The sequence below is a fragment of the Rhipicephalus sanguineus genome, chromosome 2, assembly GCF_013339695.2.
Source record: "Rhipicephalus sanguineus isolate Rsan-2018 chromosome 2, BIME_Rsan_1.4, whole genome shotgun sequence".
In the NCBI taxonomy this organism is placed as follows: domain Eukaryota; kingdom Metazoa; phylum Arthropoda; class Arachnida; order Ixodida; family Ixodidae; genus Rhipicephalus; species Rhipicephalus sanguineus.
The window spans coordinates 112,464,065-112,488,392 of record NC_051177.1 but is presented as its reverse complement, the minus strand read 5'-3'; the positions used below and the strand labels follow the sequence as shown (position 1 = coordinate 112,488,392).

The 24,328-nt window shown below is 44.8% G+C and overlaps 2 protein-coding genes across 9 annotated transcripts in view; one reads left to right on the top strand and one right to left on the bottom strand.

Moving 5' to 3' along the window:
• LOC119383528 (SCY1-like protein 2) overlaps positions 1–24,328 on the top strand; it is a 38,678-nt gene that overhangs the window by 2,547 nt on the left and 11,803 nt on the right. Inside the window, exons 4-16 of one of the 5 annotated variants that reach the window (XM_049412564.1) lie at positions 249–393; positions 1,163–1,312; positions 2,315–2,530; positions 2,601–2,720; positions 3,355–3,480; positions 3,813–3,989; positions 5,539–5,661; positions 6,717–6,830; positions 9,388–9,520; positions 11,603–11,822; positions 12,477–12,549; positions 12,713–12,805; positions 16,471–16,660. In XM_049412564.1, the coding sequence (XP_049268521.1) occupies positions 249–393; positions 1,163–1,312; positions 2,315–2,530; positions 2,601–2,720; positions 3,355–3,480; positions 3,813–3,989; positions 5,539–5,661; positions 6,717–6,830; positions 9,388–9,520; positions 11,603–11,822; positions 12,477–12,549; positions 12,713–12,805; positions 16,471–16,660 (1,880 nt within the window). Of the gene's footprint in view, positions 1–248; positions 394–1,162; positions 1,313–2,314; positions 2,531–2,600; positions 2,721–3,354; positions 3,481–3,812; positions 3,990–5,538; positions 5,662–6,716; positions 6,831–9,387; positions 9,521–11,602; positions 11,823–12,476; positions 12,550–12,712; positions 12,806–16,470; positions 17,636–24,328 lie in introns of those variants that run through there. The other 4 variants (XM_037651724.2, XM_037651722.2, XM_049412563.1 and 1 more) reach the window with 4 other exon arrangements.
• LOC119383529 (twinkle mtDNA helicase) overlaps positions 21,099–24,328 on the bottom strand; it is a 40,356-nt gene continuing 37,126 nt past the window's right edge. Inside the window, exons 14-15 of one of the 4 annotated variants that reach the window (XM_037651728.2) lie at positions 23,654–23,782; positions 22,172–22,629 (exon numbers count right to left, since the gene is read on the bottom strand). In XM_037651728.2, coding sequence (XP_037507656.1) covers positions 22,471–22,629; positions 23,654–23,782 — 288 coding nt within the window. In that variant the 3' untranslated portion in view covers positions 22,172–22,470. Of the gene's footprint in view, positions 21,396–22,170; positions 22,630–23,653; positions 23,783–24,328 lie in introns of those variants that run through there. The other 3 variants (XR_007415143.1, XR_007415144.1, XM_049412567.1) reach the window with 3 other exon arrangements.

The window sequence follows — 24,328 nt, the reverse complement described above, 5'->3', positions numbered from 1 at the left end:
ATTGTGGCCTTTGCCCATAGATGTCAGCCATATGACAATTGTTCATGATCATGAGGCTGGAGCCAAGCAGACACATACGGTACTGTTGTGGGAGCGAACATTGGTCTAGACTGTTTTTTCCATTTCATGGCACTTTGACATTCTCTTCTATATATTGGGACGTGAAGCTCCATAATATTGAGCAACGTACGATAGAAAGTTTTACGTAAACATGAGCTGTCTGTATTGTTAATTATGTTTGTGTGCAGGGAAAGCCTGGCATTTGCAACAGAACCGGCATTTTGTAGTTTAGCCAACATACTTGGCGAAACTGAGAACATGCCTGTTCCGCCTCCACCCGAGCTCAAGGACTATCAGTTGTTCGACGTCGAAATCAAGTATGGGTTCCTGCAGGTACGTTGAACAAGAGCAGCTCTCGTTTATTAATGTTGCTGTGCTCACGTGCTTAATCAAGCGAGCTATTTAGATCTTGTAACAATTTGTTGGCACTATTCTTACGCAGTTCATTTTTTGCGGGTACAAATATTTGCACTGTTCATTCTGCCGATTGCATGCATGTTTTGCATAATGAAGTGTGGTAACGATGATACCAATGGCATAGCCAGAACTTTTTTTTTTTAGGGGGGGCTCAGCCATACTTTATGTATGTTCGTGTGTGCATTTGTATGTGTGCCTGTATATAATATACACATGCAAAATTAAAAACTTCAGGGGGAGGCGAAAGGGGGTGACTCCGCCCCAGGGGCGTAGCCAGGGGGGGGAGGTTGGGGGGGTTCAACCCCCCCCCCCCCCGAAATTTTTCAGTTTTGCTTGCATATATATACACGCACACATACAAACGCACGCACGAACATACATAAAGTATGGTTGAACCCCCCCCCCCCCCCGAAAAAAATTTCTGGCTACGCCCCCTCCCCCCCCCCCCCCCACCATGTCATGAAAACATTATGACGTTATGGCAACTTGATGGGTCTTCAAGGTAGCGTCACTACCTGCATTTTCTTCTTGTACATTTTCTAGCGGTAAGACTTCTGCTTTTGCTATTGTGAAAGGGTAACTTAGTAATACGTGAAAAATCATTTTCTTTTTAGTGTCCCTTTAAGGCTAGGTGATGGACACAGTTAATTATTGCCCATTCATTGCTGGTCTTGTACACTTTCAGGTGTCTGAAGGGCTGGCCTTCCTTCACAACGATGTGAAACGCCTCCACCGCAATCTCTGCCCACAGTCAATAGTGGTTAATAAGAAAGGAGCTTGGAAGATTGCCGGATTTGACTTCAGCATAGGTGCCAACAATCCACAGGATCCACAGGTCTGCCTTTTTTGTGAAATTTCACTCATAGTGACAGGCACGCTGTGCCAAAGCTCTGACAGGGCAGATAAGTGTGCAAGCCACATTGCTGAAGGGACACCAGCGTAAATATGCATTAAGCCGAGTTGGCAGAAGTATGTTCCATGTAAAGCTGGCAATTTGAGTTTGTTGGTTATTGTTTTGGATGAATCTGCTATTTATTGTGCACAAAACAAGAACGACTTGAAAATGGCAGTTAACTACTCAGTTCGGCGCGTCAATACATCTTTTGTTGAACATAAACAGCGCGGATCACAAGTACCGTATTTACTCGATTGTAACGCTACCATGATTATAACGCGAGGGGTGACTTTTCATCGCAAAATAGCCAAGACCGCAATCGTCTGGAATTGGGTGCATCATTGGATTTTTTTATGCAACTTGTATTCCGGTATTTGAGTGTAACATGAGGGTCGACTTCAGGTATCAAAAATCTGGAAACAAAGCTCCCATTACATTTGAGCAAGTTGCGGTAACAGTGAAAAAAAAAGACAAGACAATCGCTGTGATAGCACACAGTGGTTCCAAATTGTAGTAAAATCGCTATGAAGAATATAAATGTAATGTGTTATAACCCTCAGTGCTTTGAAAAAATCCGTAAACAGGGGGATGGGTGCTCGAGCCGACGTTTCGACCAGTGTACTTTTCTTCAAGGCTTCAAGCTGTACTCAGTGCTTGTATTCTTTTTTTAACTGCCCCTTGTTGCTTGTTCTATTTATTTTCCCCAATGACTTGAATGTGGGAAAGATTATATGCACCTCACATTGCAGTTTTGAAGTCATTCTTGGTTTAAGCATTGTGTTTATCTGAATCAGTAGATTGCATGTAGGTATTTGTTGTCAAACAGGTAGTGTGTATGCATGTTTTCCAATGTCCGTGTCTTTTCTGAGTGCAGGTGAGTAAAGCATCACACAAAAGCAGCTCTGTAGAAAGTTGCTTGACATGCCATTGCTTCACGTGCAGCCTTCGTACCGGAGCCTGAACCTGGAACCAGACCTGCCGCCCTTGGCCCAGCCGAACTTGAACTACCTGGCCCCCGAATGCGTCTTGGCAGACTCCAACGACACCGCGAGCGACATGTTCAGCCTCGGCATTCTCGTGTACGCCGTCTACAACAAGGGCAGCACCTTATACGACGCCAACAGCAGCGTGGCATCTCTGAAGCAGTGCATTAACAAGGCGAGCCCATTATACAACGGGTCTGGTGTCGCGTGCTAAAGACGTCCTTGGTGTATCTCCTTCCCTGCAGCATTTGAAGCATTTGTCACCGGGAAAGTTGAACGCCCTGCCCGAAGATGCCAAGGAGCACGTGAGGATGCTCCTGAGCGTGACGCCGGACATCAGGCCAGATGCGCATCAGTTCTCTAAGGTCAGTAACCCCGCCTTCATCTTATTTGATCATTCGTGCTCCATTGTTTACAGTTCAGAAGTTCCGAGGGCAAGATGGAGGCTCAAACTGACGAAAAATTGTTGAACAGAGAATTTCGCTGCAGCCAATGTTTCGACAAGAGGGCTTGTCTTCGTCGAGATGAAAACGTGTCGTCTTGTCTTCATCTTGGCAAAGACAGCGGTACATTTAACTTCTTATTCTTATGTTGTCACCGACTATAGTGGTGCAAATGCTGCCACGATTCCTAAATAAGGCTGTTGGACTAGTCAAGTCTCTATCACCAAATAGAGGGCACTTATGACACTAAGTATGCGTATGTACACTTCCTCGTTCTTTATGGTGGAACACAACTCATGGGATGCACAGATGTACAGGAGCAGAACTTGGAGGCACAAAGAAATGAGGACAAAGAAAGGACACTTGAACCTCATTGTAACAAAGTTGCATTTGACATGAAAATAACTTCGCTATATTCGAACCACTGTATCTATTACCAAGGCTGTTCTTCACTTAATTCGTTATAACCGATAATTCGTTATATCGAGGTTTGAGTGTAGTGCCAACAACTACTTGGTGAGTTGTTATCAGTATCGGATGTGAGCTCTGTCCACAGCTGAAATTCCTGGAGGACGTGGGTGTCAAGACGCTTCAGTATTTGGACTCCCTCTACCAGTGGGACAACCTGCAGAAGTCCCACGTCTACAAGGGGCTGCCCCAAGTGCTGGCGCAAATGCCCAAGGTACGGGGACCAAGTGGCAGAGCTGCCGCTTTTGCTTCTGGGAGCATGCCGAGGAAGGCAGTTTGTCGAGTGAATTAACTACCTCTAGATTCTAAATCATATTAGAGGCAATTGTTCCATTTAACCAGCAATTTCGTTTTAAGATTTTATGTTTACTAAGAATCTACTGCATAGAGTACTGCAGCAAGGACAGAAATCAGCAAGTTCTAAAAACAGCACGATTAAACATGGAAGTCAGCAAACTAAGAGGCTAATGGTAAACCTATTTGATGAAAGCTTGTTTTAGCGGCACAGTTGCCCCAGTGCTCATTTTGTTGGGGCCTCGTTTCCAGCGTGTGGCCCTGCACCGCGTCCTGCCGTGCCTGGTGAAGGAGTATGCCAATCCGGACATGGTGCCGTTTGTGCTGCCCAGCGTGCTGCTCATTGCCGAGCAGGCCAGCAAGGAAGAGTTCTGCTCCATCATCCTGCCGGACCTGATACCGATATTTAGGCTAAGGGAACCCGTGCAGGTACTGAGGCAATACATTCACAACACTGTCATGCCTTGATTGTTTTCTTGGAGGCAGCGTATATAAACATTTACTCAGTGTTTTGGATGTACGAAGGTGTGCTTGAGTTTTAACGGAATGCTACAGGCAAACGTTGGATTAATCCAGAAGATCCCGTGAGCCTTTTAGCAGCCTCACCGCACTTGTTTGATGTCCAGGGATGATTTAGCTACACAGAACATCGCCACTGAAGGAAGGTCACGCATTTAAACATTGTTGTGGTTCTCATAGCAGCTGCATTGGCAATCTCGGAGGCCATGTCCTTAGGGAACGCTTTTGCTTGCTTTTAGCCTGAGACCCGCAAACAGAGAGAGAGTGCCGCGCTCCTGGAAAGTAGGGCCGAGGTAAAGTGATGCCAAGATGTAGTACTGGAAAATTATCATCAGTGCTTTTTAACATCTGTGATAATAATATTAAATTATTAATCAGCAAGCTTTTCTTCTGTCATCATTCATTGCCTACAGCTTACCAATTACAAATAAGGCATGTTATTTCATGGTGCAGGTACTGCATTTTCATAAAATTACACTGTCAACACTTTAAAGCACTAACGTATTTGTTATATCAGACAGTATTTGCATTGTGACCCTTGAGACGTTCTCATAACAGTGTTGAAAAAATCCGTGAACAGGGGGTGGGTGCTCGAGCCGACGACAAGTGGACTTGTCTTCTTCAAGGCTGGAACTTCCAGCCTTGAAGTTCCAGCCTCAGTTCCAGACTCAACTCCAGCCTTGAAGAAGACAAGTCCACTTGTCGAAACGTCGGCTCGAGCACCCATTCCCTGTTTACGGATTTTTTCATCGCAAGCTTCCATCTTCCACTTCTTGCCGTTTTTTTTGCATAACAGTGTAGTAACACAACTTCAAACCTAGCAGATTATGATAGCTGCACCCTGAATGACTGCACTGTTGTGTGTTTAAGGAAATCATCAATACAACTAGTGTCCTTGAGCTTGATTACGTTGGGCTAGGAAATTTTGAAGTGTACCACGCACGTAACTGTTGCCTGGAACAATATTTTTATTGGCGGGGCCGAATATCCAGTTGGTTCAGTTAATTTGAAAACGTGAAGTTACTTTGCATCTTAGATATAACGTCTAGGATTTCAACAGAGTTCGCAGAATTGCGTGATGAATGCTACTTTGGTGGACTGGTGAAAGTTGTTGCATTTTCACATTTACGGCTGAACAACAGGTAAAGCAGGCTATCAAAATTGCAAATTGAACCATGCATTGTGTCTTTCATTGTTGGAGCTACAGCTTTTGGGACGTTCAGTTACAGCTTTGCTGTTCTCTTGGCTGTAGCGTGAGAAACATGTCTTTAAGTTTAACCAACAGGGCATCTGCAAAAAAAATCTTTCCGTCTGTATACGTCACAAATTAAGTCCGTGATTGTGCTTCTTTTTTTCTTTCAGCGAAAAGTAAGCTACATTTTTTGCCACTTCTGGCAGCATTGTTGATACGAGCTGTTTTATGTGGAAAAAAAAAGAAAGCCCCCGTGTTTCCTCGTAGATACTGCTGATCTTCATGCAAAAGATGGAGCTGCTCTTGACCAAGTGCCCTCCCGACGACATCAAGAACCACGTTCTGCCAATGATTTATGGTGCGCTTGAATCGGATGCCCAACAAATCCAGGTAGGGTAAAAGCAGGGATCGGCATTTGAAACACAGTACAATTATGAGTGCGACTTTTAAAAGCAAAAATTCCAGGAAGCTATGTCTCTGATCCTAGTGTCAGTAAGCGAATAATTATGGTTACCGAGAATATAGCCGTCTGAAGGTTCTTACCCACCTATAATGCATGCATATTTCAACTTGAAGCTTCTGATCAAAATCAGAAGCTTCGGCAAGATCTATGGGGAATAAACTGAACTTTCGGGAGGAATTTGCTGGGCTGAAGAAAACACCGTTTTCACAGCCAAAATTGGGGAAAGAAACAACCACTGAGCTAATGTATGACATACAAACCATCATGTAAAACTACTATAATCAACATGAAACGTAAAGTAAAAGATTGATTAATTTTGGAAAAAAGCTCCATTAGAAGCCATTATAAACATAAGAGGAATGAGAGGCCTCTGGAGAACATAATACCAGCAGTTGCTAAATATCGGCTAGTGTTGGCTACTGTTGGCCAGTGTCTCCATTGCATGGCATAAGCAGCTGATGCTTTGCACACATGGCTGTTCCTATCAGACCAATGAGCCACAATTTTCCATTTCTACTGCTAGGCTTTATTCGTCGTCGTTCCTGTTGTAAATCCTTTCCCTCCATCTCAAAGGTCAGACAGGCATTGCATGCTGGTCTCTTCGTTCACTTGATTTCTTTGGTGTTTCTGCACCTTTATACACGAGTCAGCGGTATTAAAAATCACACCACCTCCTGCTAAAGGGGGACCATGAGGCGATGCGAAGCAGTGTTTTGGCATGTAGAGCCCGCGTTTCAGAGGTGGAGTGGTGAGGGGGAAAGGGGAATGGAGAGGGGGAGGGGAAGAGGGAGGGGAGTGGAGAGGGGGTGGGAGAGGGAAATGAGAGGGAGAAAGGGAAGGGGATAGGTGATGTGGAGAAGGTTTGCGCATGCGCAGTAAGGGTGGTCACGCCGCACACCACCACCACCACCGGATTGAACTCCGCTATAAGATGCTTCACATCTAATAATCAAACCTTCCCTGCCTCTCTTATCGTGACCAGGAACTTTGCCTCAACATCATCCCGGACTTTGCGCACCTAATAGACTACCCGTCAATGAAGAATGCCCTGCTGCCAAGGATTAAGAGGCTGTGCCTTCAGACCAGTTTCCTATCGGTAAGATAACTGCTTTGAATTTCATGCAACTTTCAGTACATGCGACCTTCTGGTTACTGTACCTGGTACACAGCAAAAGATACTATAGTCGCTGTTTGCTCATTGTAAACTGCCGACGCGACTGCCACAAAGTGCATCATTCACACACAAACTCAACAGACATAATCGTCGTGTGTACTATTAACGTGGCACATATAAAAAACATGGCACACAAATGGAGACAGGTAGGCGCTACTGTCTCTACGTGTGTGTCGTGTTTCTGATATGTGTCACACCAATACACGCTACAATTATGGATGACCGACTTGCCCAAGCAGCAACCCTTCTCAACGGACAATGATGCGAAGAAAAGTGTCGTAGAAATTAAGAGCTTCTTTAAATTGAAACAGAAATATAGCAAGTTGTACAAGATAAGTTGACAGCTTGCTGCTAGTCGGAGCCGGACACACAGTTTGCACATTACGCGTCTGATGGTCTACCGTTGCACTAGCATGGTAGCCACATTTCCTACATTTGGCTGCATAAAATTATACCCTAAAGAATGTTGCCTTGCATTCTTTAGAATATAATTCTATGCAAGATGCCATTTGACTTGCGGGCCTGTATGCTGTTTTATGTTGCAGTTGTTCCAAAACTTTGCAACCTGATAACGTGAAGCTGTACACACTCTGCAGAAAAGTGTATGGAATATTGGCGGTTGTGGCATCAACAAACAGTTGTTAGTAGAGCATTAGTCTATTGTTTTCCTTGTACTTACGTGTTTGTCTATCTTGCACCTGAACAGTCAAAAACAAAATTTTGCTTTTTCTTTTTCAATAGTGAACCCATGATCTTGAATTTAACAATACAGTCGACGACCGATAATTCGGACTCCACAGGGAACGTAAATAAGTCCGAATTATCGAATGTCCGAAAAAACGAATGCGTCAGAAAAAAAATACTTTTATTGACACTTCAAGGTCCCAGTGGCCGAAAAAAGTTGTCAATGCGTTGGCGCACTTCCGCTTACGTGCAACCAAGTCTGCCTGTATCTCCGCCAGTGTGATGTGATCGCTGTACGATGACGAGCTGGTTTCGTTCGTGAAGGCAACGCGTCTGTGCGGCGCACTTAGCGGTCGCACAAAGAGGCAGCATGAATGGCGGCGCGGCGCGTTTGGGTTCTTGCCTATTAAATGCGTGCACTACGCATGCAACTGCACCAGGCCACATGCACTATCGAGCAGTTGACTGAAGATGCTTATCGTAAGGCTCGTCAGCGAATGAGCCATACTGGCGCGTTTGCCACCTGCCGCCATCACGCCTTCGTGCATTTCCACTGCTTATCCGTAAAGACATCGCCGCACGGCGCCGTGATAGTGGCCCCTTTGAATTTCCGGTATGCTTCCCCCCATAACACTTCGGCATCACGACAAAGCTGACTTTCGGACTCTGCTACTGTCGCAAATAGGTCGACTCGTGAAAGCGCTGGTTCGAACCTACGAGATGATAGACGCAGCAGAGGTGGGGGCTTCAATTATTGCCTTTCGGACCTGCAATTTGGGCAGAAAGTCCAGAAAACGGGCACCGAAGAGTTTTAACGTCAGAAATTTCCGACGTTTTTGACCATTGACGTCTATGGGGCTGGTGACAGTGCTGCGAAAGCGTCCGAATTTTCGAGCATGTCCGAAAATAGGGCGTCCGAAAAATCGGCAGTTGACTATCTGCCGCGTTTCGTTGTCATCGTCGCGGCCTGCAGCGCTGGCTGTAAGGACACCATTGGCGCCATTTAACTCAGATCTTATGAGACAGCAGAGCGTAAAATAAAGCAAATCTCAAGATAAAAATGAACGCGCACGCGGAACGCTTTACCACAGACGCATTCGACAGAATGGTGGCGATAGCAGCGCAGCTGCGCGGGGATACAGGAACCGGAATGTAGGATGTTCGCGATGTCGATACGATTTGCCACAGTTGACCAGTGCCTCCAAGATCGACATTTCCAATCACAAATCTCTGAGGCATAAAGTAGTGATCGAAATAAAGCCTCTTAGATCACCAATTAGCTTTCGTTTTGATCTTAGAGGCCATACTTTGTATGGTACGGGTGCCGTAGGAGATAATGGCTGGCGATTCGGCGTGCGCGACAGTCTCGGACAGGGTCCGGATTATCGAATGTAGATCTCGCAGCTGTCCGAAATATCGGTCGTCTTTACGCATTACTTCTATGGTATCATCGGCGGTGCTGCGCGACTGTCCGAATTACCGAGCATGTCCGAATTATCGGTGTCCGATCTATCGGTCGGCGACTGTAGTAGAGTTCTCAAAGAACAATATTACTCTAAACTGATTTCGTATTTCGTTTTAGTGACCCATTAATTACACATTCATGTAATATAAATGCTTTAAGGCATGGTGCAACCGTGTTATGTATAAGCTGCCATGACAAACACAAGAGACGGGCATATTTCGTGCCTTCTGTTTTATGAGTCCATGCCTTCAGAAGTTGGTCTAGCCTGGCAAGTTAAATTTCTTGCAAAACAGAAAACACTGTCAAACAGTCACGCTGTCTTCTCTTTAGGTGCGTGTCAACTGTCTGGTGTGTCTGGGAAAGCTGCTCGAGCACCTGGACAAGTGGTTGGTGCTGGACGAAATCCTTCCCGTGCTGCCCGAAATACGGTCCAAAGAGCCTGCTGTCCTCATGGGAATACTGGGTGGGTCTTTCTCTTTGTGTACAGTGGCATCTCATCAACCCTTTCAGACGCCACCTATAAAGAACTCTCTGTATGTGTGTCAAATTGACACAGCATTACGTCAAGGCACTTGATATTCTATTTTAACTAGAGCTGTGCGAATAGCAAAATTTTGGGTGCGAAGCGAATTCGAATATTGAAGTGTGAGTGCGAACCAAATCGAATATTTCTCGAATATTTTTCGAATACTTCGAAGCGAAATTGCAGTTAGAGAGGATTCCTAAGCATATTCTTATGAGATAGCAACATGAAAGTGTCTCTTTTCGCTAGGTTGATGAAGCACTGCCGGGGTGGTGTTTCATAGTTGTCTTATCTAGAGTGAGGCAACGTAGATGCCGAATTCTATTTATGTACATGATTTGGTGCAACCAAAGTGTTGCCGACAACACTTTACAGATGATAGGCAAAGATGCCATTTCCTCAGCCTCTCCTCCTCTTTCAACTTCTGTGGAAGCCCAATTGATGTGGCAGACAAGGGTGTGCTCCCTTCAAGTCCGGAGTTCCAAGTATGCCTCGTAGACGTCGATATATAAGAACATCTGAAATTCCGGATGCTAAAAAGCTTCGGCTTCCCATTTTGCGAACTTCCTGCCCAAACTTCAGGCCCAAAACGGGATTAATTGAGCCCCCACCTCTGCCACATCTTTCATCTCCATGTTGGAACCAGCGTTTTCTTGAGTTAATACATTTGTGACCGTAGCAGAGCTTTAAAGGCAGCTTTGCCGCACTACCGGGGTGTGTTGAGGTGAAGCATATTGAAAATCTATGGACTACTTCCAATTGGACGTTGACTGTCTCTTGGCAAAGTTCGACTGTAACGGAGCTTGAAAGGCAGCTTTGCCACAATACGAGAGTGTTATGAGGTGAAGCATGTTAAAAAATCTGAAGGGGTCACTCTTAATCGGACGTTGACTCTGTTTTTGGGAAGTTCGAATAGTTCGAATAATAAAATTCCAGTGCGAATCGAATAGGAAACACTATTAGAGAAATATTCGAAATTTCGAATATTCGCACACCCCTAATTTTAACGAAAATAATGTCATAATGCATTGATTTATGTGTGTTACATTAATTGGTCCTAATTAAATTGTATTTAAGTGTATGTTTATTCCGAAGCCATTCATGCTTTGTTTTTGCATAAATACAATAAAATCTGAGGCTAGAAATATTGTACAAATTCGTTTCCGGGTGTGTTCATTTTGAGCACAGAAAAGTGATACTTTTGTCGCGGCACACGGGAAGCAGCACGTCCAACGACTCGTCAAACATGGTAGTGACTTCAGCAAAGTGATTATATTCAACAGCACACTGCAAAATGAAGTTATATGAAAACATATTTATGACACAGGCAGTTCAGTTCATCAAAAAGTCACTGTATCTTGCCCTTTCTTCGCAAAAACAAGCTGTGCACACAATTGTTTACAAATCGTCTCAAAGGGTTAAATGGTATCTGAAGGGACCCTGGAAAATATGTTTCACTTAAAATAAATTTACCAAGAAAGATGTTTACGTGTGCAACATTGTGTGTCGTACAAGCTCTCAGATTTTAGGGCCGGCGAAACATGGATTGCAACTTACATATTTAACTGCAGTTTCACTGCTGTACACAGGAACTACAGCAAATGCGAGTTTCTAATGCAGTTGTAGACACGGTTAAAGTCCCCAGGGCTGTTAGTCGTTATTTCAGTTGAGATATACGAGCTTCTATGTGTTGCTTGCAAAGTGAAAAAAAAACTGCAAGATCAAATTTGCTCCAAGACACACCGTTTGCGAGACGTCGCAATGAACGCCATAGGCTTGTTTTTGTGCCAGGAGTAGAATAACACTGCTGTCTTGATATACTGGCACGGCAAGCCGAATATCCTCACTTATGCAACATGTTAGAGGTTTCTATCTGGCTTACTATACGGAAGGTGCGAATTGGTGCCCTTGTATTTGTTTGCACTACTGCGCACTGCGACGTTTGTTCTACATGAGTACAAGATGAGCGGCCCACAGACTGCCCCAGATTTAGAAACACGAGAGGCGTCACCCGCTTTTTAGGCATCTACAAGCTGGCCATGAGCCACAAGAAGCTGGGTCTCACCAAGGACGTGATGGCCTGCAAGGTGATCCCGTTCCTCATGCCTCTGACCATCGAGAACGGGCTGACGCTCAACCAGTTTCAAGCCATCATGGGCGTAGTCAAGGAGATGATTGCTGCCGTCGAGATGGAGCACAGGGCTAAGTTGGAGCAGCTGAACTCCATCAAGCAGGAGCAGAGGTTTGTTTCAACCTAAAATAACCGCGAGCGATTTGCATTAAATTGCGTGTGACTTTGCACATGACTTTGTGAAAAGACGTGGCACAAGATTAGAGAAAACAGACATGCGCTGCTTATTTTACATCTGATTGCAGCATTTTACGTGCAGTTAAGTCAGCAAGATATTCTCGCAAATGAATTTGTTGCTAATTATACTGTGTTAACAGCATTGTTACCTGCAGTTCCTTTTGATAATTTTGTTCAATACAGCATGCACATTCGAGCCGCACGGCTGTTTATGGTGACCAAGAACTCGAAAAGTGTATTGATGCGTGTTTTTGGTACATAATGAAACTTGAAAACAGTGCTAGGACGGGACACAGAATAGAGGTGACGAGAGAGACAGCACCCTGTCCCCTATCCTGTGTCCTGTCCTGGCACCGTTTTCCAAGTTTTATATGCTTGCGATACGACTACAATAATACACTTACATTCAGATGCATCATGAATCACAAAAGACATTTTTGATGGCAAAACTGATACAGAATATTGACACTATTTCTTTGCTTTAGAGATCTGCTTTAAAGGACTTCAGTTTGCATGTGTGTCAGGGGGTATTTGGCAAGCTTGATTTTTACCCCCCCCCCCCTCTTTTTTTCTTTTTCTTTTTGACAGTGCTGCAATGGAGATGACTAATCCCAACGAAATTGTTCCTGGTCTCACACTGTCAAACAAAGCAAACTCTACGGTATGTAAAAAAAAAAGTGTATATACTATGTATACACTTATACTATACTGTATATATTACATGGATATAAGGAGAAGGTTGTGACAGCTGTGGCAAGATGATGGAGCACGATTGGCAGTTGCCAAATATCGTTTTTTGGGTCTTTTTATTTTTTTTTCTCCAGACAAGTAACGTGTACGATGACCTTGGAATTTCCAATTTCTCAGCACCGTCGCCAAACGCCAACGCTACTAAGTCACCAACGCAGAAACTTAAGGTGAGTGCTGCCGATAATTTATGTTAACCGTAGAAGGGCTAGACGGGTGCAACATCCGTGAAGGGTTCCTTCAGAAGATGTTACCCCATGAATCTCATCCAGGTTCATAGACTTGTGCAAGGAAATGCAGTTAAAGGGACACCAAAGGCAAATATTAAGTTGACGTTGATTGTTGAAATAGCGGTCCAGAAACCTCGTAGTGCTGCTTTTATGCCAAGGAAGTGCTTATTTTGAAATAAAATCACGTTTTAGTGGTCCGCATCGCTTTAGCGCACTTCAAATCAAACGCCTGAAAGCGGTATTCCGCACGTCACTGTTGCCGTGCCCAACGTTGCCCGCCTTTACTGCGCGGCGGCGTGCACCATTCGGGCATCCGGCAACATCACATGCATGCAGTATTTTGTCGAACTTTCTGTCAAAGCGACTTTCCCGAGCGTGCAAAACACACGGCAGTGCACGATACCGAAACTACCGCTGAGACGCGACCGCGAGAGCGAAGCAGGGCGCCGGGTGAAGCGCAGTTCGGCGAAAACGGAACCTTTGAACCACGCACGCCGTTTCCCATGGCAACGCCAAAGTGGTTCATTTTTCCATGAATCAAACAGAAACGAACAAGCAGCATTTTATTACGTCTCTTGATGCACGGAAGGTTCTTTTTTTATTGCAGCTAGTTTTATTACTAGCGATTAATTGTATTATTCAGACTCTCTCGCATCATTGGGATCATTTCCAAAATGTGCCGCTCGTGGCGCTCATCGTGTGATACATTTAGCTTAATTTCTCGGTAAGTAGGGCACTGCTGTTGATAACTGTCGTTTTAGACGTTGTCATACATTGAGCTTTTACTCTGACATAAATTCTTATTTGCCTTTAGTGCGTGTCCCTTTAAGAAACCTACTAAGTTACACAGCGACCACAGAAAGGAAACGCTTGTTAGTTGCATGGCGGCATTCTCCTCAGACATGGATTGACAGCACAATGTAGATGATCTGCCTACATTGTTCTGCAATACTTATCTTGTATTTATATACTATGTATATATAGCCCTGGAAATGCATGCAGGGTGCCCCAGCTAACTCTAGCCAGAGTTTGAAAATATGCCGACGCAAACAAATGCATGTTGCAGATCTATTGCATGTAGCATGTCTCCCTATTTTTTTGTGTTCTGCTTAATGTGCAAGCTTAATTAACTGACATCTAAAGCAATGAAGCTGGGTAACAAATTCCATTGCGAAAGTTGTGGATCGGTTTGCACAGTGCCCAATTAGACAGTTTCTATCTTGGCAATGAAAACTATTTTTATTTATGGGGATATTGAGATAAAATTTGGCATGCTGATATCATAACTGAAATCGGTCTAGAGCTAGCTGTTGCAGTTTTTGAGTTACAACATTTGATAAGCTCTCATTGTCATCCCAAAAATTAATGAATTAGACATAAGTTCGTCACCATTTTTGCATAAGAAAATTCACAGAAATCCATTCTGTGCCGTAAAGCTATTGGTTTATTTTCTAATATGCACTCAAAAAATTTTTTAAATCACCTGTATATGTTGTCTTACTAACAACTTTTACAAAAAGCCAATTATAAAAATCTGCATGATGTGCAAACAAATATGAGCAGCTTTACGGCACTCACCAATGTTTCAGGATCTAAGAGCAAAAAACAGGATGGTTATATGTTTATTTGTTATGAAATGGCACAGGGATGACTGACAGCAACGGCACAAAAGGAAGCTGAGAAAACAGAGCTCAAACAGAATGGAGCTCAAAGCTAAGAAAACTGAACTCCGAAGGAAGTTTGTTTTATTTTTCCTTGCAGAAAGGCAGGTTTAGGGATATCTTGAACTCTGATCTCTCCTCTTTACAATGATGCCAAGATGGCGGCACTGTGCCAAGGTGAAGCTACTAGATTTTCATTTCCTGAAGCCCGGTTTTGTCATAGTTTTTGACGACAGCACACTAGTAAAATGCGTTTTTTTTCTCAGCTTCTACTGCTTATTTTGTTCTAATATTTCACCATGATGTAAAAAATGCTTTGAGGATTGCAAATAAAAATAAATTGAAAAACTGAACGTTATGAACAAATCTACCATTCCCATTGCCATGTCCCTATTAGTGTTGTTCTGCTTCCTGCAGTACAAAAAAATACTGCGTGACAAGCCCGCTTGCATGCCATAACTGCAGTGACCCCTAATAATGTTCTGCTTGCAAACGACCATAGCATTCAGCCATGTGTGCTGCCTCTTAAAAGGCAACAGGGCAGCGACGATGGTGGTGGCAGCGCAGTGACAAACCTTTGCTTGCAGCAGCGCAAGCGATAATTGCTGCGTCTGCTTATCGGTATCATGAACCACCACAAGGGAAGCATATTGTTATGTGGAACATTAGAGGGCGCTGCAATTACGGTGCGCAAGCGGACATGTCACGTGCTATTTTTTTGTATTTTGCAGGCACTCGTAGCAAGCAGAAAAACACGAATACTTAGTAGGCAGAAACTTAGAAACTTGAATCGGATGTTTTGCAAAACGATCAACAACTTTTTAATTTGTAATTTTTTTCCAGCTTTGTTGCTTTAGAAGTTAGTTAATCTTGCCTAACTAAGCAGTTAAAACAGAACACAAAAATAATGCGCCTTATTCCATGCAATAGACTCGACATGCATCTGGTCGTATCGCCATAAAGTGCCTTGGCATATTTTTAAACTCTTGCTGGAGTTAGCTGGTGCACCCTGTGTATGCTAGTTCCAAGCCATGATGGTAATTCGGCACAAGCAACACAGAACTATTACTTTAAGTGTTTATGGATTGTGAAGAGTTCGTGCCTTCATCATTCTACAGTTGTACAGCTTGACTTGTAAATTGTTTATTGATTTTTTGACACATTCTCCCCTGTATAATTTACTTGGGTGTACATGACTCAATGTGATGTGGCACTCTAGGCTCACAAGAACTTTGCGTCATATGTAAATGTACTAAACTCCTGCAAAGGACTCTCACAAGCAGATATTGAGGGGCAACCCACGTGTAGTGAGTAGACCCACTGTGTGTCATATTTGTCCATAATGATTAGATTATGGTTTTTGGGAATGTAAAACTCCTCCACAGCTTAGTTTTTAGGTATGTCTGTTTTGTTCAAAGCACACATTCCTCAGGTGCTTTGTCCTGCCTTGCCGCGAGATAATTGTGCAGCTGCCACAATTTAATTTTTCTATGTGGTGTTTGCAGTCTGGAACTGCCCCCTCATTTAATACCTGTAAATCTTTTTCACAATTTATTTTCTGTGAAACTTGATGCAGCAACAGCAGTCATAGAAAGAGCCCAAATTCATAGACTTTATAGAAATTTCGGGAGTGTTGCCTCGTACGAAAGTTGAAGCACTTGAAAAGGGCAGGCAGCCTAGTGCAATGCAAGCAGTGAAGTTATCAGGAAACACAAAGGCTCTAGGTAGTGATGATTGGCCGCCACATAATGGATGCACACATTATGAGGGACAAAAATGTGGTGGTGGGTGTGTGCTAGTTCATTCTGAGGTGCATTTGCTGCTCAACTCTTGACCTGTGATTGACCAGCTTGTTAAGTGCAAGGGCTTATTTTTAGCATATTGCACATTCTTCTGCAACCCTGTTCACATGTGCTTATGTTCTTATCTTTTTAAATATTTCAGCAACAGTCCCTCTCCATGGAGGAGAAGCAGAGGCTGGCCAGGGAGCAAGAATTCCAGCAGCGCATACAGACACAGCCGTCACTGATTCCCGCCAAGCCCGCTCCCACACAACCGGCACACAAACCAAAGGACTTGACGTCCACGCTGATCAACTCCAACCTGGCCTCTCTCAACATCAAGAGCCCGACGGGTTCCAATCCATTCGGCGGTTCGCCCGGCTATGGATCGTCTCCCGGCTACGGATCCTCGCCTGCCGGCGACTTTTCCTCAGCCGGAACGTCTCCGGCAGTGCCTCAGTGGGGGTTCCAGGGCGCCCAACAGACAGCCGCGCCGTCGATGGCAATGCCGGCGCGCTTCGCAATGCCACCGCAGCCATTGAATAGACAGCAGCAGCAGCAACAACAACAAATAAACACGTCTGCCTTCGACAGCTTGCTTCCTCGTCTGGGCTCGGGGCCTTCGATGGGTGCACCACGACCCACGCTCAGCCAAATGGTGCCACCCCCCACGAGCAACTTCGGGAACTTTGTCAGTGCGCAACCACCGGTGCAGAATTCGACGCCCTCCTTCGCCACGCCCGTCAAGCCCTTGTCCAAAAGTGAAATGGACGACCTTCTCAGCTGAGTCGCTGCAGTGAAGAACTGTCGGCACATTGTGGACGCTGTGGACGTCGCTGGTACACAGCAGGTCGGTGCACGATACATTGCTCGCAACAGCAGGTGGTCCTCTAAGGATTGCAGCCCAGACCAAATGTTCGTGCCAGTAAACCGGTGTAAATGGGTGCAGTGGTCTTGAAGCAACGCTTGTTTGAAGCTATTTGAAGACCACCTGCTCACGTGCTGCTTATTGCCATGCCACCTCACTGCGGTTTCAAGTATACTATCACCTTGTGACACTTGGGTGCGTGTGTCTGTGCACTGATCAGCATAGCAGGATGCACAGTGGGAACCATTCCGTCACGCATTCCGTGAGCGTAAGCAAAAAAATGCATTTTGGTGTCGGTCAAAACTTGTGGGCGAGCACGACAGGCACTGACAATGCAGCTCACGTGATTCACATGCAGTTCTAAAATGAATTCCAGGCTTGATCCTGCATTTTATCTGGCAGAATTTACTGTACTTTAATTTTAGATGTGTAAATTAAAGAGAAAAATATGACACAACAATGGCTTTTGTTTCTTCATTGTATAAGAAAATTTATTAGTGCTGGCTTCGCTAAGCCGAAGCACAACAACTGCTGAAACACAATCATTGACATTCTTATCTACAAACTAGATCAGTCCATTTTCTTGTTTATAAGTTAGATCTTTGTGCAGCAACATTGACCTGTGCAACATAATCTTGCGTGTTATAAAATGACTACTAGTACTTCGCTGCAGGTGTGTGATAAAATACATAAGGTGTCTCTCACAATGTTACCTAAAGGGAAGTCTTGTATCACCGTCTATGTAGACTTCCGAACGGGTGTTGTGGAAGTGCACGGCTTCGTCTCAAACGTGGCTCAGCCTAGAGCATTGTAGCTACACCAATAAAGCCTTAAGGGGGGAGGTGGCATTGAAAAAAAACTTTTTTGTTTGTTGACCTAGAGCAATGAAATTTGGCATGCATACTAATAAGTGTCTCGTATAGGGAAATATGCAGTTTCATCATGATACCTTGAGTAGTTCTCAAGTTACATCATGCTACATGGTCCAATTATATGGTCTGCTCGTGGAAAGCCTAGCGCTGTAACAAAACATGCCAGGAAGCTGCAAATGGTGTTGATCTTTACTCAAAAGAAGACTACAAGGTATGACACTCAGAATTGTTTAGTAAATTCTCTTCTTTTTTTTAGAGATCATCATGGCTGCTGACACACATTGTCAGAAACAGTGTCACGGACAAATCATGATCTAGAAAAAAAACTGGGCCATAAACAAGAAATTGAAGAATGTCATACCCACAAGCAGTGTTCAGGGATTCAGGAAAAAGAAACAGAATCAAAATCGGTCCAGCCATTCCCGTGCTACTCTTTCCACGAGCAATGCACAATGTCCAAAACACACTTGTGAGAAAAAGCCTATCAAAGTTTTCGAAGTTGTTTGCATTTGTTAGAACGCACCAGCACTGTAGTCCTTGGTGTCCTTGTGTAGAGGCAACCTTTTGCGTCTCTGCCCTTTCACTTCATGCATGTGCGATGACTTCCTTGCTCGCTGAGCGTCTTTTTAGCAGCCCTGTGGAGGGTAAGGGCCCCAGGTTGCATACCCATTGCAGCACAAATCTTGGCGTAAGCTTGAAAGTTGCCTGCATTGTACCTCGCAACTGCCTCATGGACTGCTACTTCCACAGTGAAGTGGGAGGCATGCTGCTGCTTAGAAATTAGTGACCAAATCACCGAGTGAAGGCTTTCAGCGGCATTTTGTGTCTTGTTGCCACTGCAACGAGCCTGCAGTTGAGGGTCAGACAGGCGTTGGTACACTGGCCGCAATGCTTCAACAACTTTGTTGGGCAGGTTATACGTGTGTGGAGGTTGTGGCTTCCCCTCTGCCTCTGCTGCACGGTGCCTGCACCAGCTGCGGGCACCGGAAGGGCAGAGCTCGTGATGAGGTTCTGCATCTGTCGATGAAACATTATGAAAGGTGGCCATCACTGCTTTCTTCATGTCTTTGATGTCCGTGTTGCTTCACAGTGCTAGGCCATAATAGCTGGTGAGCCTTTTGATCAAGTCCTGCGTCAGGCCAATGTTGTCACGGATAGCCATGCCATAACAACCAGTCAGTCTTTTAATCAGGTCTTGAGTCAGGCTGCCCCATCCTCCTAGTCGATCCTTCTTGCTTCTTGACACGTGTTGGAGAGCTGTACCCATCCTCTCTTTGACATGATTTATACAGTCTTCTTTAGCCAGTCGAATAAATCTGTACGTTCTTTCTTCAGAAAGAGTGAGGAAAGTATCACTGTCTCCATTACAAACAATGGATGCGTACCGGAAATCATTCTTTCCAGTGGCCTTCTAAATAAAATTAAGGTGGGGGACGTGGCATTCAGTGCCAAATTTCTTATTCCTTGGTAGGTTTTGATGAAAATTGGCACAGTTATTGCAAACATTTCTGGGATCAAATATCTGAGCAGTTTATTCAATAACGCGAGTTGATCAGATATAAATTCAACTCCCTGCTTCACACACGCCACGCTCATTTGCAAACCTCGCCTGTGATGCGTTTCATCATCCACTCGGTCGCGGAAACGGTAATTTGCGAGGCATTCGTTATTTTAGAAGATTCATCAGAGCTAGCGGCGATACCAAGCACGAATCCAAGCGTGCCTAAATTGCGTCACCAGCGCTTTCTTTCAAGCCGATGTACTCGGCCGCGGGGTCCGGGAAGTCGGCGCACGATATGCTGGCTGGCGGCATTCGGCGACAATACGCAGTGCTCAGCCGCGGCGACGAAAAATCGGCGCGCATAACGTGCTTGGTCTCGCATTTTGCGGCGCCGACGCGCGAAATTGCTAGCCGCTGTTCCGAGCGGTCAATGCGCGACGAGCTTGGCCGGGAGGTCCGCTGCCGATTCGTAAAATGCCCATCCGCACTTTCGAGGAGCCAGCGGACGATGCGATTTGTTGCTTGTGCGAAGCACAGTGCGGCTTGTCCGCTAGCGCGATGTCCTTGCCCGCAAAGTTCGGATTCGTCTCGTAAACCAGCGCCGTGAGCGGAGTTAGGCCTAGCCACGACTCCGAGCAGTAAGCTCGGTCGCGGTGTGCGTGGCCGCTGTGCCCGATGTTTCAAAGCAAGTCATGTTCGATCGCGAGTACAAAGAGTAGTCCCGCGAAGTTATTCGTCACGGAGTACGAAGTGCTGACAAGCTGAACTACCCGAGACGCGCATCTGCGATGTTCGCGACGAGCGCGGCACGCTATCGTCTATCGTACACTGATGACTGCGCTTCCGCTTGCAGCTGTCAAACTACAGGGTAATCATATTCTAAATTATCGGCGACCCGTGCATACAGAACGAGTGAACGCGTCACTAGTAGCGCGATTTTCGACAGTCGTAACATCAGGTAACATCGCGACGCGTAAGCAGCAGACGGCTGTCCTCTCGGAGCGAGCATCGGACCAATGACGAGGCGTGCTGGAGCAACATGGCGGACGCGGCCAATCGGAGGCCTCGAAACGACCTTCAGAGATATGCTTTTTGTGCGCTTGTTTTTAAAGCGAGGAGCCAGCTGAGGCGGGGAATTTGAAAACGAAGAAATGCTCTTTACGGCGAGCTCAAAATGGCGGCGCCCGGTTGTACCGTTGCGGAGCAAGAATTTTTTGAAAAGCACTGTTTTTTTGCGATCTCCACAATAATTTCCGACACCTCAGCCCGCGCAACTAATTTTTTAAAGCACTTCTAGGTGGTTTTCGGTGAAGATATTTTGGAATCAGATAGAAAAAGGGCTACAGAAACTGAAAATGTGATTTTCAAAAAATCGATTTTTTTTGCCGTTTTGCGCGATACGAAAGCCGCGTCCCCCCTTAATTCACCTAAACCAAATCCCTTAAAGGACACGTCACCAGGCTCCACGACAAATTTCGATTGCACGATGTATGGATGGTGCTGCACCCTTCTGATCGAGCGGCAGCTCATGACACCTAGCTGTTACTGATAAAACTCTATGAAGTCAAAAACTAAATTTCACTCCTGCCTTGACTGTAGCCACCAATCAGATAACGTCCTCTTGGTTATTTCTACGTGCCTAAAGTATATTTTGCCTTCACTGTCCTTAAACCCCAATGCTTCGAAAAATACAGCCCCATTGCCTTGGACTGTAAGGTGAAGCCCTTTACAGACAAGTATCAGGTGTTCAGTCGTTCCCTCCTCCTCTCCACCAGCACTGCAAAGTGTGCTATCCCTTCATACTTGGTCCGCCATACTCCTATCCTGGCTTCAAACAACGGAGCTACCTCTAGAGTTATTGTAGATCTTTTCTTTGGGAATTTCCTGCTCGAAACTTCTGCACGTTTTCATTGCTGATTTCGTGAGCATCGCTATTTTCCAAAGGCCCTTCTTCGTTTCTTTAACCGTTTTCTTAACCGATGATTCTTTTTCGCTTGGTCTCCAGCTGTTGTCTAAGTATTTGCTTGACAATCTTCTGGAAATGTGCTGGAAGATTTAAGGTGCCATCTATGCAGAGTTTTAGCAAATCGTTCTGCACATCGGTTCATTGTTTGAGGTACTATTGGGTGTGATTGAACTGTGACTGAATTGCCCCGTTATCATTCCACCAGGGGAGAGCTACTGTCGGCAGAGACAGGCTCCTCCCCTTTCTCTTGGCTAGTGTCCGCAAAGGTTGAACGTTCCCTTCATTCTGTACGTGTCACGTGTTGCGACATTACCTCTTTGTTCTCTTTTATATTGCTTCGAGGCACATCACTTGCAGTATTGTACTCTTCACATTAAGCCATGGTCAGTGATGTTCCAAGGAGTGCCTGTTGCATAAGCAACGTGTGTGTGTGACTTCACTCTCTTGAAGCTTGGCTGCCTTGAAAGCAAAGGTGGATGGCCTTCCATTTGAAATTTCGACTGTTGTTGTGCCATGCAGCAGTTTTATACTTCGCAGAGTCGATTGCCGCTGAACAATCTACATGGTGCATTTGTTTCTTTGCAATGCTCAAACCTGGTGAAGAGTCCTTTAATAAACCTAAATACAGCCGCTTACAAGAAACAACAAAAAAAAAAAACTCACACGGTAAGTGCAGACGTTTTGCGTCTTTCCTTCAACAAGTGCTTTGCCGGCACATTTTTGCGTTTCGTTTAAACTGCACCATACCCAAACACGTCCCCTCGATTCAATAAGAAAAATTGTGTGACTGTAAACTAAGAGCTCTTGATGCACTGTATTACAAGGGAATGAGCAATCCGAAGCCAGTTTTCCCCCTAGGTAACACCATAAAAAAACTGGTGAAGTACAAAACGTGAACTCCGGAGCCCAACGGTAGCACTCGGTTGTAACGTCCCTGACTATGTCGCAAGAAAAATTCATCTGGGTGGTGGAAGACCGGTGCGGAAAGAGGCACTTTTTGGTTTTCGTTCCACAGGCTTCTTGAATGGCGACGTGCTCTCGGAAAAGGTGAGGTTCTCCTTGTTGAATTCAAGTGGCACTGACCCGATGTCTCCGTCGAATCTGTTTTTGGTCACCTGAAAGATGGGCTTAGATGACATACAAGTGCAACATACAAGGAGACAAATATTACGGGGGTGTGCAGACACAAATAACTAAACAAAGAAGACAACCTGCATGTTGCTGCTTTCCTAGTTGGCATGAAATTCAGTGACTAACTGTTGGTAAAGAATCGAGAAGAATTTCATAACTCGAGATTAAAAAAAAATTTTTTTTAGCTCAACAGAGTGAGCGTTCGGGATCGTGCTACCATCAATAAAAGTACCAAAACACGAGTAAGACAGCTCAACATAACAGACGTTCACTTAACACACAGACTTTAAGCATGTGTGTGTTAAGGCCTCAGACCTTCTCATCCCTGAAGGAGAAGCCGGTTAGGCTTTGAATCTTTGGGTATTTAAAAAAAAAATCTTGGTTGGAGTTTTCTCTTTTCCTAAAGTTTCTGTTACCCCAACCAGGCAGATATCTGCCGAACGTTTACCTTTGATTCAAAAAGCTTTTTGATTCGTTCAATCGCCGAGTACGTCAGACATAAATATGTCAGTAGGCCATATGTGCATCTCCTTATGCACAATGAACGGCTTTCTAAAGGCCACTTTCAAAATATGTGACCGTGAGGAATAGATCACGACCTAGCCCCGTGACGTGTTTTGTAAAATCAAGAGAAAGAACGCGAATTCCGGTGTGGAAAGATGGCTTCCCAGCAGTATTTCACAACTATGCATAGAAGCTAACTTCACGTCAATATGCGGGATCACTTTCTTTCTTTTAATTCGTTGCTGAGATTGCTGAATCGTTGCTGAGAGTGCGGGTTATACGCGAGAAAATACGGTATACGCTGCACGTAGGGCCGGAACGCAAATGTAATATTGGAGTCATGCCACAGCGTCCCTGATTTCTCATTTGTGCCACCGTAAGTGTCGGTACTACTTTCTGTTTCGATTGTAAGTCGACCCACCAACTTTCGATTTCAAATTCAGATAAAATGGTTCGACCTACAATCGTGTAAATACGGTACACGCATAAAAGAAAGACACTCACCTGCAAATGCTTGCGTCCCTGTGGGGACGTGAGCCTCCGGTCCTGGAGAATGAGCACGTTGTCAGCCTCTTGGCTTGCCTTGGCCCCGCCGAAGATGGAACTGGTGCTGAGCTCCTCGGAGTCTTTCTCCTGGAGAGGTTACATTTCACTGCACTCAGAGACAGCCATATTGTGCGGCCTGGAATTCTACTGATGATTTCAACACTGCGAAAAACATTCGAAGCTACCATATTTACAAGAATGCCTACCTTTCTTTCAAACAAAAATTGGTCTGAAAATTGCCTGTGGATCACAATCGAATGCAAAACCAAAACCGTGTTCTCAGCGTTGGCAGCAGCTTACCGTCAGAGACAGTGCCATCACCATCATAAGGTGGTGACAGAACACATTTTCAGGGTGTCTACCGAGTTAACATTTCTGAATTCCCTGAGTTTTCCAGTTTTTTCCCTGAGTGTTTTTGCTGAAAATCCCTGAGTGAAACAGAACTTTGTTTTATGTCAAGATGGGTAGAGACCATATCGCTCGGTGATGTCACTCTCTAAAATGCACGAAAATAAAAACGACTTAATCCCATTTGAATAGTACATAGAACAGTTAAACCTCAATATAGCAAAGTTGGTAAAAGTGGCAACTCACTTCGTTATATCAAAACTTCGTTAAACTGAAATTCAACCT